Source organism: Atta colombica, unplaced genomic scaffold (genome assembly GCF_001594045.1).
Source record: "Atta colombica isolate Treedump-2 unplaced genomic scaffold, Acol1.0 scaffold105, whole genome shotgun sequence".
In the NCBI taxonomy this organism is placed as follows: Eukaryota; Metazoa; Arthropoda; class Insecta; order Hymenoptera; family Formicidae; genus Atta; species Atta colombica.
The window spans coordinates 1,774,401-1,791,523 of NW_017259190.1; the positions used below are offsets into that span (position 1 = coordinate 1,774,401).

The following is a 17,123-nucleotide window of genomic DNA, read 5'->3' on the forward strand; positions in this document are numbered from 1 at the left end:
ACACAATTTTAGGTTTAAAGATTTAATATATCATATTTAATATAGATTATCAAGCAATTTTTTAATTTAATGTTTTGCCTTAATATTACAAAAAAATTGTTATTTTCTAATAAGGAAACACAGGAAAGTGTTATCGTCTGATTTTAGGAAACTTGTGTGTTATAATTTAGATCAAATTAAAGGACACGTATTCTTTATACGCACTTTTACGGAATGAAACCTTTCTGAAGAAAATTAGTTATTTTCTTTTGAAGAGTAAATATCGAAACTATAAAAGATAGAAAAAATGTTTAAATAAAAGTGGAATAGTTTTAAAAGTACTTTTACAACAATGATAAAAAAATTTTTAAAGTTTTTTCATCTTTTTATGAACACAAATTTTTATTAAAAAAATATTTTACCAATATAAAATACTCTTGAAATAATTCAACTTTTATTAAAAAATTTTTTCTGTCTCTTGTTTCGACGATATTTGCTTCAAAAGAAAATAACTTTTTTCAAAGGAATGTTTCACTCTCTAACAAGATTAAATCATTCAACTGAAAGAACATTTGCGTGTGTATAAATACATATAAAAAAAGGAATAATCTATACATTTTTGTGCCAACTACACCATGTTAAAAGCTTATTAAAAAATTGGAGGACCCTTTTTTGTATTTTCTTATAAGTATAGCAGTTAATTTTTTTAAATTAGTAACGAATGACGCAATGAATTACTTTTTATATTGTTACTTTGAAAAAATAACAGTAATGATATTATTTTTATAGAGTAACATTTCAATCCTGTATAGATATTTAAGAGCATATTGTCAAATATACGAGGGATAATTATATTCGTCGTATTTGCAATAATGTTAACGTACACCCGACGGCGTTGACGGTGATGGGGTTGAATAGAGGATCGTGGCAACGATATTGGCGATACGTGGTCGGCATTACGTAACGAGAGCCGGTTCGCGATCGGGGATTTTGTGGCATACGGACATCCTAGCGAACGGACGACGTGAGTGAACGAACCGCCGCACATGCACCGCGAATGCGCTTGCGATACAATTTGCGCGATATTCTCTTCACTGGTTTGCCAGTGATTCCCTACTCGTACTTCCATGTACATACGTGCATGCGAATTTTGTGCGTGTGTCACGTCGAGGTGTCGCGTCGAAATAACTCTCGATCCTGACATTAATGTAAAAAGACAAAATAGTCTTTTTTTTATTACATATTTTTTTATTACATATTACATAGTGACCTAATATTCGTCAATGAATGGATGTATATACTTGATTTAGAAGATTTGCGAAAATAGATATTGTAATAGCTTCCAAATATAAAGAGTGGTCGCTATTAAAATTTTAAGTTCTTGAAATTTCTTTTTTTATATATTGGTACCATACTGTCGTTTAAAAATAATGTATTGATTATCGGATAAAATTATCATTGAAACAAAAGATATATTTTGCTTTAAAAAAAAATAATTATAAAACATAAGAGAAGAATTTAGATTTTTTTGCAAAATTGGATATATTAAACAAAATTAAACTGTTAAAGCAAAACAAACAGAAACTTTATAAAATAAATCTGTAAAAATAATAGATATTTTTTATCTTTTATTTTTATATCTTTCTTTGAAGGAATAATTTTATTGTGTAATCAGATTTGTTTTTATATTACGTTCGAAACGTGGATTAATTCAATTTGTGCGATACATTAATTTTAATGTGCCTTATTTTCGAATCGAGTGATTTAATCTTTGACGAGTGTCCCTTTTTCTCGGTTATCACGGAATCCTAAATATATATTTCTAACATGAATGAATGTGGCGTCCGAAAACATGCAGGAAACTTAGAAATTGACTTTTTCAACTTGTACCTATCTTCTCAACCCCCGTTTCTCTCACGTTAAATCTTAACTTGGCCGTGCGCGATGACAACTTACAAGACTATGCAGTATGCACCCGCTGGGAACATCCGCGTATGTCGCGTATAGAGTATAGCTATAGCGATAACCCGCAGGGTCACCATGAGACATTCTTCAGCGGTTTGATTTAGTGGCCCTCTCAAAGTACCCTGCCAGCTCTCTGCTCGCTTATCTAGCGCTGTTCAGAACGCTTGTACCTCGGCCACCGTGCGTTCTACACCCTCGTTGCAATACACGTCCGTGCCTGCAGTTTACTACCACGAAACGAATCGGAAGTATGGCGGAAGTACGCGCGCGCACGAACGATCTAAAGGCGCGTACAAACTGTGCAAACCGCGCGGTTCGCAAGCGAAGGATAAGTTTGTGCAGACGTGCTCCCGATTGCACAGAAATACACACATTGCACAGAACACACGGTTTGATCGTTCTTTAACCTAGATGTATTTCGGAATTACCTTTTCCTCGTTTCTCTCCTTTCAAACACTGACCAAACGACCTACTATTTGGCTAACCATTGATCAAACGATCGCAAAGAGAATTCGGTAACAGTTGATGAAAAGAATTCGGTAGCGATATTTGGGTTAAAGGTGACCATTTAGAGATACGTAATTTTAATGGCACAGAGAAACTAATTAATTTAAAAGGCATTTATTTAAAGAATATTAATTTAAAGAATCCATTTATCTATTCGACATTATATAATAATTTTAAAAATAAATTTATTTTAAAATCAAATTGTTTAATAATATTTTTACTGAATATTAAGTTCTCACATTTTATCTAACATTTCTAATCATGAGAGCAGGTATGGAAATGATTAAAATGAGAATTAGCTGAAAGTGAAATCTCGCTTGTAGATTAATTTAGATCTCACTTGTACGATTTAGCGCACGCTAGAGCAATATTTGATTTAGTTTGCAGTGTGTGCACGCGCCTTAACGCGAGCTTGTTGCAGACACGGGATGATGAATCGCTCGCTCTATCTCTTCTTTAGATCTTATGACTCCGCTCTGTGACGTACTGAATCCCGCGCCTCGGGCTCGATAAATAAAGTGGATTTAAGTACGCCATCAAAGCGCGTTCAGCTCCCTGAAAGAAATCATCTTGATGTTACAATTAAGTTCACTGCAGTTATCGTCCACCGTCAGCTTTCTCCGCCCCGTATACGTTCACGAGATCCTTATAAAAGTTAGTCACGCTGAAAACGGCGTGGATCAGCTTTCAAAAATATACGAGAATATATGAAAGTGTATATAGAGTAAAAGAGATTCTGCTAGGATATCCCGTTTCTATCGTATTAATCTTTAATGACAGACGTCCCTTTGGCGTACTTAATGTCAATTTTTCTTCCTGACTATGTAAGATGACAAAAAATGAAGCAGTCTTAAATCCGTAATTTCATTAGGATCCATAAAAACTGATTAAATTTATAAATGTAATTTTCACTTTATAAATATAATTCACAATCGATCTTACTGGATTAAATCAGCTTTTCTCGACAGCTATCATGTCCTCCACATCCCTCTTCCCAAGTGTCTTCGCGATTAACTAACTTTTAAATTAGAATTCCATTCAGGCGAAGTCACGTCAAATTAAATGAAAGACTGTTTTGTTTTACGATACAATTGACGTCTTTCCGCGCGTCTTGATTATACCACTATTTTCTCGCAGATTGCGCCATATGTTCCGTACAGGACATTTTGTCCTGACATTTCCGTTCAGGCTTGTAACAGCTCGCTCACTCGCTCGCTCGCCCACCTCGGCTGGCATATCTATTTCACCGTTTGGTCCTAAGGGCGCTACGAGTCCCAGAGTATTAATAAATTGCGCTGTATTGTGCTATACTCTATGTCGGTTCCCACCTCCGCTTCCTGTACCACCATCACCACCCGTTCTCATCCGTTTTCTCGTCTTTTTACTCCTACCCGCGCGCAGCTGCCGCGACGAGTATCTCCCATCGGGATTACCGGCGGCGCGTTCGAGAACGTGAGCGAGAATGCGACGGCACTATCGCTTCCAGAAAAGCTACCGGATGGATTTAAGGGATTTTAGGAAGATCGCCAAGGTCGAGGCGAATCGAGGATTTGGCTAATGCTGCGAGTGGTACACGATTCTACGACTCGAAAGAAACGTTGGTCATCGCCATTGAAACTTTGCTTTTCAACGAAAACCCAATTTACTCTGATTCCATTTAATTTCACTATCGAGAGCTATGTCATGAAAATTTCGATTTTCGAAGATCGAAGATTAAGCATTGATTTTATTTGATTATTTTTTTTATTCACGCTAATCTCGTATGTGATTTTTAACTGTTGTCGCCTGCAGTCGTTCAGACTAAATTATTTCAAGTTGGGCGGATTTGTTTGACAATAGAATACTACAAAAATGGCAATGATCTGAAGATTCACACGATAGTTTCTATGCTAATCGCGCCGGAAACGAATCAGTTCAATTCGCCACCATCTTCCTGGCTTTATTGCACCGCCTTCCAGCTGGAAACTGGAAGTAAGGCGTTAATGGAGCGGATGACATAGAGCCAGAGAAGCAGGTCGGAGAGGGACTATCACTCACGCGACTGGTAACAAACGCACGGGAAAATTCTCCTCTGTAGAGTCTCCAAGTCTCTACGATAGTGGAGCGAGAGATCGCGTCAAAGTTGGGCGCTTCGTCATTTTTAGTAGCGACGACGTGACCTCGCGTTTACGTCATCATCTTCATGAAGAAAGTCGATCGCCAGTAATATCTATAGGAGGAAGTCCATTTATCCGGAAATTCAACGTTTCGAAAATTTATAAGAACGTATATTTTAGAATTACTAAGGGAAAATGTTATATGTGTATTGTAATAAAGTATGTAAAATTACATAAATAATATTTGTAAAAATTAATTTAGTGGAAAAATTTTAATTATGGGTTTTTCAAAAATTTACTCTTATCTCTAATAATTGTAATTTTAAGTAATTTTTTTCATTCACAATCATAGAGATTTTATAATGAATTTTTGTTAAAAATAATAAAAAAATATTATTATATAAATTTCTTAATTAGCCGAATTTATATTTCTATATCATAAATTATTGTCAATAAATTTATTAACTGTTTATTTTACGATTATACAAATCGTAATTTGTATAATCGTGAAATAAACAGTTAATGGATTTATTGACCAAACAGAATTTTGCAAGTATAAACGGAGATATATTTTGTAGGATATAAACATAATACATGGTCAAATTTAAGATTAAATATTATTGGCATCTTGTTTCCATGACCGCGAAATAATTGGGAATATTATCAAAATTCCGCATGGTTGAGCGAGAATTTCAACGGACGCCGTTCGGCCGCACTTCGGAAGGAAGAAGCCCTCAAGCTAGTCCTTGACCCGCCCTTGTGAAATTTGCGTCATAAAGCCAACGAGCGTGCCGCGCACAAGTTAGACGTAAAATTGTTGGCGGAATACGGAAATATGCGAATGGGCCTTCCGGCATCGTCGCCAGCCGAGAGTTATATAATACCCGCTAGTGAAACTGGCGAGGCATGCTCCATCACGTCCGCGAAATATCTTCGAGAAATAGCGATAGTCTCATCGCATCTCCTTCCGCGCCTCAATCTTTGTTGACTACATAGTGTATATCCGGCATTCACGCGAACAAAATTTTTTGGTCAGTTTCTTGGCGCATAAAAATGTTTAAAATTTATGGTTCGAAATCTACAAGTTATAAACGATTAAAAATGAGTTGATTCCCGTAAAGTACATCTAAAAAAAGTTAATAATAAACAACATTTTAACCTTCTTAATTTGAATAAAAACTTAACAACTTAATTTACATTTGTTGACTGATATATAAAATTTGATAAAGTATTAACATTACGAAGAAAATATTAAATAAAAAAAAAGTGTAATAATTTTTAAGATTCTGAAGTATTGCCTTATTATGAAGTAAGAGCAAGTTCACAGTTTTTCAAATAAATACACATGATATACATCGCTATGTTTCTGAAGAGGTAAAAAATGGTTAAAGTGAAAGAACTAGGGCAAGTAATCCTCTTTCACACGAAAGATAACTCGAGATTGAGAGGAGCAAGTGATGCACTTTGCCACTCTTGGGCACTACTTAGATCCTCAAGAAGTCCGGAGAATGTCGAAGAGTAGTTGTCTCGAGATCACCGCAAAATTTCGGGTAAAGCTCGATGATAAAATAAAGCGCGCTCTCTCTTCTTTTTTTGCAAATCGCGTCCGAGTTCTTCGCGAATCCTCTTCAATTTTCGAATCGCGGCTCCGGAAGGCAGGCGTCGTAGAAGAATTTCAAGTAGGCGACACGTGTAAAGCATCGGTGGTGCAAAAACAGCTTCGGGAAGTGATTCTACTTCGCGGTACGATGCAGTTTTGGTTGATTCCCTTTCCGACTAAGTTCCGGAAACTTCGCTGGCGAAAGTTGCGCCGTTTCAAAAGCATGGGTTCTTACGACTTCCTCTGGAAGTGTCGGATCATATCAGAGTAATGCGGAAACTGTGCTTGTGAATCATAGACACATGCTGTTGTTTGCACAAAACATTACATCATATAGTTTATTTAGTATTAAAAATGTACTCTGTAATAACGCAGAGTAAGAAAAGTATAATATCGTATATCAGGTCTAGTTTGTTAATTTAATTCAAATTTATTTAAATTTAATTTTTAAATTGCAAATTCAGTTATCTTTTTTAAAGCTAGTTAATTATTTTAAAAGGTATATTCATATAAGAGAATACATACGAATACGTATATATAAATAGAAATATATGTATGCTGTAAAAAGTTTTCTACATAAATAGAAAAAAAAAATTTCTTTAGTTTTTACCATTAGAATTTTTATTATTTATTATTTATCGAATGAAGCAACAATGGTATGTTCAGTATTACATACACAGTCCTTAACATTTCCTATTTTTCATTTTATTAATTGAATAAGTATTTAATAATTAATTAATTATCAGATATATAATTAATTCTTTAAATAACAGACGAATGATTGGAGTAACTTATTAATTATTTTTGGTATACGATACATTATTAGAGCATGACTGCGCTTAGAATTATCGACAAACACTTCTATCAACCAAACTGAAACGTCGCTACTCTATAACGACACGTAATGTCGCACTATACGTATAGATATAATTATAATCGTCTGGCGTTCAATAAGCTGCCAATTATCTCTAATGGATCGCGTTAAACTTCTAAAATGAGAGGCAATGTTGCAAGCGCCGTCGTGCGTGTCGTTCATTAATGTTAATTTTCGATTCGGTAATCTCTGCTCGCTGAATTCAAAAACAGAAGCCTTTGATACTGATGTCGACAAACAATACTTGAAAAATCAGTTATTGATACCGTTCTCTCGTTACGATAATTTTATCGTTATTAATATAATGAAAGAATTTTTATTCAATATCCTTAATATTATTAATGTTAATGAAACATGATATGTCAAAATCACAAATAATTGTACTAATAAATATTATCTGAAAATTATGAAGATAGTTTTTCAATTATTTATTTTAGAATTTGTATCAGTTCTTTTTTAGTTCTTCATTATTATGCTGATTGATAAAAAATTTCGGACAAATTAGATTTCTCTCATGCTTATTCACGATGCATTACATTATCTATCATAAGCGAAAGTGTTGGGGGGAACATTTATCATCTGCAGAAAACACCGCGATGAATGTAGACGAGATTTAACAAGTTCCGCCATATAATTCAGGAACGACACTTCGAGAGTTACTGCCAAACTTGTGAGTCGAAACGATATCGAGTTGCAAGACCATCGAAATGCCATCGAAAAGTCGCAAGAAGGAGACTTGCGAGCACTCTCTTCATGTTTACGTCTGCACGAGGACGCGATGCCGGTCCTCTCGAGCCACACTCAAATTATGACAATAAAAGTACTTTATTTCTCGGTTTCAGATCGGTGCCCTGAAGAATTATTACCTCTTCTCTCACAAGCGATTACACAAGAGATCCCTCACTGCGAGCGAACCACATCACAAGGCGCTTAGGGATGAACCGCGGGTAAGTTGACGTGTTCTTGTTTCTGCGCTAATTAAGAGACATTAATTACGAGATGCACACGGGAACGAGATTTGATTCATACTCAAAGAGTAAGACGTAATGTTTGAGAGCCATAGTAGATTTATTCCAGGTCTGTGAAAGAAAAATTTAATTAGCTTTAGTCACGGTATTAAAGATTTTGCTTTTACTAAAAAAAAAAAATTATATTTAAAATTAAATTTGCGTGCAAAGAACGAAATAACGGAGTGTGCAGTCATAAGAGACAGAAATAAATATAATTAGAATAAGATAATTATAATCATAAGCAGTGTATACTTCTTTCATATATACAAACGTTTTTATAAATTTATTGGACAATCGACATGTTAATGAATCGATCGTAACGATTGTTCGGACAGAAAATTCATTGCTATAAGCGCTATTAAATCACTTGGTAAAACTCTTCACGATCGGTCAGCGTAAAAGCGGCGTGCATTTCGACAAACAGCTTAATTGGCCAAGTCCTTTTAAAGCACGTTAACGATCGCAAGAAATACGTGTTCTGGCTGGTGAATGTTTGGCCGAAAGAAGCCCCAGAATAAAATTGTGAATTAAGACGAAAATAATTTTCTAAAAATAAGATTTACTATCATCGATTTTTAACAATTTTTTAACAACTAAATTAATTAAAAATATTTTTCTTTAATAATTTTTCTTTAATAATTTTAACTTTATGAAGTGTTGTTGTAATCGCGCCATTTTATCTTATCGAAAAAATACTTTTTTATTTTTGCAACAAAACTGAAAGAGAAAGAAAGATATTTACAAAGTCTGGAAAATGTCAATAGGATCAAAAAGGCCAGAAAGGATATGAGTTCAGTACTGAGATGTTTTGAAAACAAGCTGTGCAATGTATGTTACGTAAATAATAAAGTCCCATCATAAAAATGTTACATTTTTTTCTCAATATGTATCCTTGCGTTTTCAAAAAATCATTCTCCCGTTTGTATGCAGTTTTTTTATAGTTAAATATTCTGTCACGCAGTGACAGAATATTCAACGGTAACGGTATACCTCACAAAGGATCGCAAAATGTGTCTTCTTTTTTTTGATTGACCAGAAACGTGTTTTTGTTTGGTTCTAGTCTAAATTTTAGCGTTGTGATAAAAAACATTGAGTTTTAACTATGAAAAAAATCAGTCAAGGATAGAAATTATTTTGCAACTGTAAAGCAAGAAATATTTTTTTATGGCATACGTAAAGAACGATTTGTTGAAGTACTTAAAAATTCAGCTAGATCCAAATTTGAAAATAATTATATTAGATTATTTTTTAATATTATATTGTACGCTCGAACTGACTGCTTAAATATCAAAATTTTTTTTGCAGAATTATCACGTTTAAACACTTGTCTCTACATAATTATTTTAATCCAATATAATTATTTTCATGTCGGTATCTGGTCTAATTTTTCTAGATTTTTTTCCATGTAGTAAAACGTTTTTAACATTTAATTCAGGATTATAACATATATATTTTTCCGCAGATGTTATTTTTTTGTGAAAAAAACGGCATAATTTACGTGCATTATTATTCAACGGTAATAAATCATAAATCTGTCGTAGCCATAAATAGTTTATGAAATTCCATCCTTATACCTGTAAATTTTTTTCGAATTTTTCACTATAATATCACTTTAGTACTCGCGCGGGAAATACCTGGTGGTCGCTTTAAGTGCACTCTCGGTGAAGCCTCGTCGTCCCTTCTCTCACGAGGACGTAGCAAAATATCTCACTGTTTCGAGAGACAATATTGTCGTCGCCGCGTTTTCCGCCATTGTCCTCGTCTCGATAAGCTCCTTCTCGCGGGGTGAAAATTACGAAGTGGAAGGGTAGACGAAGTGGTCGGGAAAATATCGTGTCGAAGAGAGAAAGAGAGAAAGGAACAGAAATACAGTTCTTTGCACGCGAGGGATCGCGATATAGCATAATTATGAGCTAGTATTCGCGGGGAACACATTATCGTGAGGAAAATGCCATTTGCACGGGATGAATGTGCGGGGGTAACTTCCGCGCGAGATACATTTTTTTTCGAACGCGCTCAGAGATCGCCGGGATTTATGACTGGCTAAGTCACGGATACGTGACCGGAAAATCTCTCTCGTTTTCCTGACGATCGTGACTGGCTGCTTATTAATTGTGCAGCACGCTTAGTTGACCACTTAATTGTTCGTTAAAAAATAGACGATCAATGTTTCATTTTATTGCTCATTTTTATATTTTGATGAAAAAGTGTCATGCTCATATCGATACAAACTTACTGCGAATAAAAAGAATTATTAACGCCTTATTTCTTTCACTAATTTTTTTTATCATGTTTGAAAAAGCATCGTACTACTTGAGAAATTGTTTTTCCGAGAAATTAAGGAAAATATGTATACATAAAGAAATTCTTCACATAATTTTAGTCTGAATTTTACAACTTTCTTCATTGGGATTATTATGGACTATTATTGAATTTGAAAATTAAAATTCCGCATAACTTTTATTAGATGGTTTGTTGGCAGAATAGTGATTAATGTCGGCATTTAAATTTTATTTAATTTTTTTTCTAAAGGAACATTCAATATTTCACGTCTGATGAATCGATGATTAAATGGAGTATTTAATATTTTTATTTGATCGAATATTTATGTTAATATGTATTTATATTGATACTTACATGAAAGTTATATTGTTTATTTTAATAAAAATTCATAAATATTGATAATTAAAATTAACTTAAACAATTACAAGCTCTACTTAATTAGCGAATATATTTAGTGACATTTCCTTTATTATTTGTGTGTGTAAAATTTTGACTTCTATCTACAACTGTTTATAATTCATAAGAGAATACGGCAACATCTGCTACTATTCGACTTCACGACTGCCATAATCGTTTGATTTTAAGAGACTTTTAGCATGTTCAATAATCGATATGGAGCAGCACATGTACCAAATTTCCTATCTTACACTCATTGTGTTAGTTTGAAAATTCGGAAATTTCTGCATTGGCGTGCGCCTTCAATACGACCGTGAAACTAACTCGGTTAATCCTGGCGTATTTGGAACCTCGCCAAAATTGCGTGAGGATCGTGAATTTGTCGACTGGGCATCGAATCGCATTGCGTGTCTGGGTCCAACACGAGGATATGAATGAAATGGGAGGAACGCAGCGCGCGCTAAAATTAAAGCTCGTTCCCCGAGGCGTTTTTCGGTGATTGTTCGATTTATGACTCTCGATTGAGTCAATCTGCCCTGGTGAATTTTCCACGTCGCAGTGTCGCGATATACAGTCGTATATATAGCCGTCTGGCAAATTACACAATAGACAACAATGATGCTACGAGTAGTTGTTTATTTTTTAAAAATAAGAGTAAAAAGATAATTTTATTTCTCTAGCTTTCTCTCCTCTCCCTCTCTTAATTAAATTTTTTCTGTTTTTTAATTATCGATAAAATAATTCTTTCAAGTAATATCAAATGTATTGTAATAATCAAATATTTCATAAAAACGTCATAAATCTAGATTTTAATAATTTTGTAAAAATAAATATATAAAGATAATGATTAATTAGTTGATGTATATTAGTTGATGTATAGAAATAAATGCTTTCTCTCTTAATCCATTTAATATTTCTCGATATTATAATACATATATTATAGAAATTATTAAATTTAATTAAATTTCATATAAATTTTATCATGTATAATAATTTAAAATCACATGTGATTAATAACTTTATCCAAAGACATTGAAGTGCCTTTCTTTTGATATAACTTGCTTATGATATTATTAACATGTGAATAAATAAATCGTCCAGCAAAAAAACTTGACTGATGACACTGATGAAATATTCCGGACACTTGGGAAAATTTGCGACCGTTATACTGGCTTACATTACCGTGTAATGTCGTGTGGAACTTAGTGTAATGACGTGAGAGATAACAAAACGTATTCTGGCGGCTAATGGCTTTTAGCTCGGTTCGCCAAGTTATTCAAGTTTATAGCGCGATGACGTAGCTCGAAGTCGATCATAGAGCGATGTCGCAAGAAATCTCGTTGCAGATCCGGCGTATGCTTTCGGTTGCAGGTGCACTGGTTTCAACAGCAGCATGAGAAGAAGCGCAAGAAGCGCGACTTTGACGCCGCGTCCTACGCGTTCGCCGATTATCAGCCCTTCTTCAGTGGTTTTGGTCCGCGTCCGCGGCAAGCTGGCTTGTTTCATCGCCAAAGAAACAGAGGCGTGCCACTTCAAAATCTGTTCACGGACCCGCTTTTCAAGGAACAGTGGTACCTGGTAAGTACATCTCGCCGCGCCACAAGATAGATCACCGTGACAGAATATGTGATGAGAAAGAACTCTATACATTATCTAAATCACTCGACACTTCCAATTATTATTTTTTTCTCGAGAAGACTCTATTGATGATGTCAGTTCAAAAAAATTTATACTATGCTCATTTTCCGAAATTCTCTGACGAAAAAAATATTAATTGTTTGTATTAATTAAAAATTATAATTAATGTACTTAATTATCATATTTAAAACATTATAAAAAATTGGAATCAATATTAAATAGCTTGTGACATTAACAGTTTAGGACTATTTCAAGACCGACGAATAATCTGCGCGCAGTTTGCTTGGATTGGAAATTGTAAAAATGGAATAAAAATAATAAAAAAAGAATGAAAATAATGATAATATTCCAGACTTGTTTACCATCATTTTTATTAGATAATGTCAATCTAAGAAAGAATCATAAATGTTCTTCAATTATTATGACATAATCGCATTTGTTTAATCATGACGTTGACATATTTTATTAATTAGAAAATTTGAAGACGCAGTCTGCGTCTCAATTTTTAATTACGGTGTAATTATACCGAATTATCGCATATTTTGCGTTATAATAACCGAGAAACGCAATGATGTTTCCATTGCGACTCGATGCACTTGAACGAGGTCCACATCTTGAGCAAAACGCTCGCATAACTCGCATAATTTGATTCGCGTAATCATGGACGAGTAAACAATTATCCTAATAATGGTTCGGGTCCCGTATAAACAATCAATCAAGGTGTTTGTTATCCGATTAGGAGCTGCAACTAATGCTGCGATCTTATTGAATGAGAGCTGTCGAATCGATTGATGGTCCGGGCCGGCCTGAGATTATCGAAAACAACGCGCCTGACGTTGTTTTAGACCTCTTTCACCACACGATCCTATTGGGGCGGAATATTATTGTTCTGTTCTAGCTTAGCTTAATCACTCTAACTCTTCCCTGCCTGATCATCCGCATTAAGCGCAGAGAGATCGAGATATTTTATTATAATCATTATTTAAAACGAAAGAGATTATCAAAACAGATTATCTTTAATTTTACATATTAAATTCTACATATTACGCTACAATTACGAGGAATAAATTAAAATATGTAATTAATTTGTGCCCCGTGTGTAAAAGATATATATCTATAAAAATTTCAAATAAGAATTTTTTATATTAAGATTACTTTGCGACGGTACAAAAGTTTTTGGAAGATCAGATTGATATTTAATAATTTTGATCTTTGATTTTAAGTCATCATTTATTGGCTTTGTTGAATATTAGATAATTTCAAAATTTTTTAACATCATAAAATCACTATACTTGATAGAATTCTGTTATATGCATTTTATGTTCTTTTCTCATTTCCAATTATAAATATGTATATATAAAATACATTTATATATATCACTCTGACTAAGGATGTTTTTCGCAAAAATAAATTCTGTACGATTCTGATATGTTTGCTCGGGTCATTATTAAATTTATGGTTAATTTAATTTATGATATTACTATTTCAATTTTAATTTGCAATTCAAATAAGCGCGCAACTTAAATAAATGAAAGATATATTTAAAATTTCAGAAATACTATTAAGTTAACATCTAGCCTCGATTGTATTTCACACTTCTTTGCTTATTTGATTTATTCATATTGGGGTCTAACTTATTAACGTTTATGTAACACATAAATAAAAAATTAATAAAAATAAGATAAAAATAAAAGGTTTGTGAACCAAGTAAAGTATTGCTTATAATCGATTAAAATATCAAACTAATGAATATTAAAAAACAAAACAACTATACTGATATAATAACGAATAATATTGGAAAGATCGATAACAAACATTTCGACCTCTATCGAATTATTTTCAACATTACAATAAATTAAAAAATAACCGTAACATTTTAACGTTATGATTAATCAACGAAAATATAAAACATTAATTTTTTAATGATGAGATATTTTAGATAACGATAGAAACTGGATAAATGCGAAAAACTAAAAATTTCTGTATAAGAGCAGTAAATCTCGACACTTGGTACGTCGCGCAATCGGATTTGGTATACTTATTTCTCGCGCGACCAGTCATGTCTTAATGGACCCGCGTTGTGCTGTACACGCGTTTTCTTGCGGGAACGTAAGCAACTTATAACGTGCAGCCATACCGTCTGGAACAGCAGCAGAGTGGCGAGAAACAACGGAAACAACGAAGCTCTAGCTTTTGGCAGGTTCGCCCAATATATCCGGCGGCAGAAACTTTTCTCTCTCTCTATTTTCCGACGCGTCGCCCGCCAGCGCGGCGTCTTGGCCTAAGTTACCGAGAAGTTCTCGATTATATCGAGTGTCCCGGCTTCTAGCTGTTCGGTTACTTTCATGGCGAACGGCCGAGAAGGGAACATCCCGATTGCCTGTTCTTGCGAATGCTTCAGGCGATTACCGGAGTTACTTTGATTCTTAATTCCTTTACGAGAGGGAAATCTTATCTTTCGTTTTATCTTGAGTATACTTTGGCAGTATTTTAATTCGAGATGAAGAAATATAGAAACTCAACAAAGCTGAATATCAAAAAGTTGAGAAAGGAGATGGTGCACGATAAAATTTTCGCTTTAAAGAAAGAAACTGCCACAAATTGATCAAAGAATCAAAGATGAAAGAAAGTTGTCAAAACCTATATATTTATTCGCGATGCTGCATTATATAAGCCACTTTGTAAGTGAACGCGATTGAACGAACCGACAGCTGTAAAAATAAATGTAATTTCTTTTTCGATATGAGAAATAAACAAATTCAGTTTGCGCAACGGCGCATTTACAAAAATACATTCCGCACTTTCTCGAGCTCCTTTTTCTCTCGCTTATTCCGACGTATATTGCAAGGAGAAAAGTCCACGTTTCTCGTTTTCTGACGTCGTGATTCGATGTAGAAGCAAAGAGGAGTTAAAGAAACGCGAGGCGCGCGTATTACGATTTTGCATAATGGACGTAATATCGGATGATATGAAATTTGAGCAGCTCAGGCGAACGCCCGATATCTGGGGCCTCCTCTCTATTTGCAGAGAGCAATGCCCAAATAAGCCGACCCTCGAAACTCGGGCTCGGAAACTGCCGTATATAAAAGCACAGGAAGCGTTTACGAGATGCCCGGAGCGTCGCTTGAGGCGCGATAGGAAACCAGGGCTTACGCAAGCTAATAAACCACCTATGATACTCCGTATGTGCAGATATATCATATCGATATCTGCAACACGAACACAGAAATAACTAAAAGCAAATTAATCAATGTAAATTTCTTATTGACATCTTCACAACGAGAACATTCTAGTCTTAATGTTTATTAAATATTTATCATTGCATGTCTGAATATACGAGAATATGTACGGTACGATTAAAAAATCTAATATCGATAATTGTATAAATCTCAAACTGTAGCAAAGTGTACATTATTAATTTACTGAGATTATGCATATCGAGACAAAATGAGATAAAAAAATAATAATAATAATTTGAAAATTCATAGTAAATATATGATAAAAACTAAATACATGTATTTTATATTTTAGCCTTAGACTAAAATATAATTATAGATAAAATGATAATACAATAGAGGATTGAATCGATAATAGAGGATCGGATAATAAAATTTAGGCGCGATCGGTAAAAATAGAATTTGGAGATTAGATAAGCAAGAGATTTGCAATGAAAGATTATCATAAATAAAATCTGTTAGAAATCTGTAAAATCTGTTAGAAATATAGTTAAAAGATTCAAAAGCAAAAAGTAGACAAACAACTTATAATTAATAAGGTATCAAAATTATATAAGAGGTATCAAATTATTATTAAAAAATTAATCCTTCTCTTAGGTATCTAAATCTCTTAGATATTTAAACGCGATTAACTTTTGATGTTATTGATTTCTTTTTAGTATCAGATTTCAAAATTATTTAAATTATTTTATAGTATATCTTGTTATCAAATTTTGCAGAAATTCACAATAAAGGAATAATAGGCTAGAATCGAGTTTCGTTTGTAATGCGCTTTATATAAATATTCTCTTTATACCATATAAGAGAAGTACTTCGAACTTTATATTGTTAGATTTTTGTGTCTATGTCATCTCATGGAAACGACGTTTCGTCTAGCTCGCTTTTGTCATGGAAGATGCTGAGGCAAAGAGTACCTCCGGATGAACCGGAGCAACCCGGTTTGTTGTAAACCCGACTCGGCCGTGGGGTTTTTTCTCTACTCTCTTTTTGTCGGGTCGACCGCACGCGTCGCGAGAAACAATGGGCCGCATTGTCTTTCTTCGAGCACAATATGCACCCACAATGTGTGCGCACGAACCCATCCCGCTTCACCATTCGCTGTGTACGCTGATGGGATTATGGCGTTCTTATACAGCACCCGTAAATTTGGCGTTCTCGCCGGATAATTTAGCCTGTGTTCGTCGGAGAGAAAGAAACAACCGAGGGATCGATGGCATCGCGCACGTAATATAAAAAAAAAAACGGGGTACTAAGCAGAAATTTCTGGATTTTTGTATAAGTCACTCCACATTTCAACAATACTCCAATATTTCAAGAAAGTTAATTTCAGAATATAAATAGAGAATATAAAAGTTATTTTATTAAGAATAGTTTTTGAAATCTCTTTTAATATAATAAATAATGAAATAACGGCTATAGGAGTCAACGCGGGAGACGGTGGGCAAATCAACAAAATCGATATTCAATAAAATTTGCTATATCATATAGAAAATTTATTTGTATTCTTTTAATATATATATATATATATATATATATCTC

General features: G+C 34.0%; 1 protein-coding gene across 3 annotated transcripts in view; it reads left to right on the forward strand.

The window, feature by feature from the left end:
• Positions 1-17,123, forward strand: part of LOC108690394 (furin-like protease 2) — a 380,862-nt gene that overhangs the window by 348,053 nt on the left and 15,686 nt on the right. For all 3 annotated transcript variants that reach the window (XM_018197659.1, XM_018197669.1, XM_018197675.1), the window contains exons 3-4: positions 7,864-7,968; positions 12,082-12,288. In XM_018197659.1, the coding sequence (XP_018053148.1) occupies positions 7,864-7,968; positions 12,082-12,288 (312 nt within the window). The remainder of the gene's footprint in view (positions 1-7,863; positions 7,969-12,081; positions 12,289-17,123) is intronic.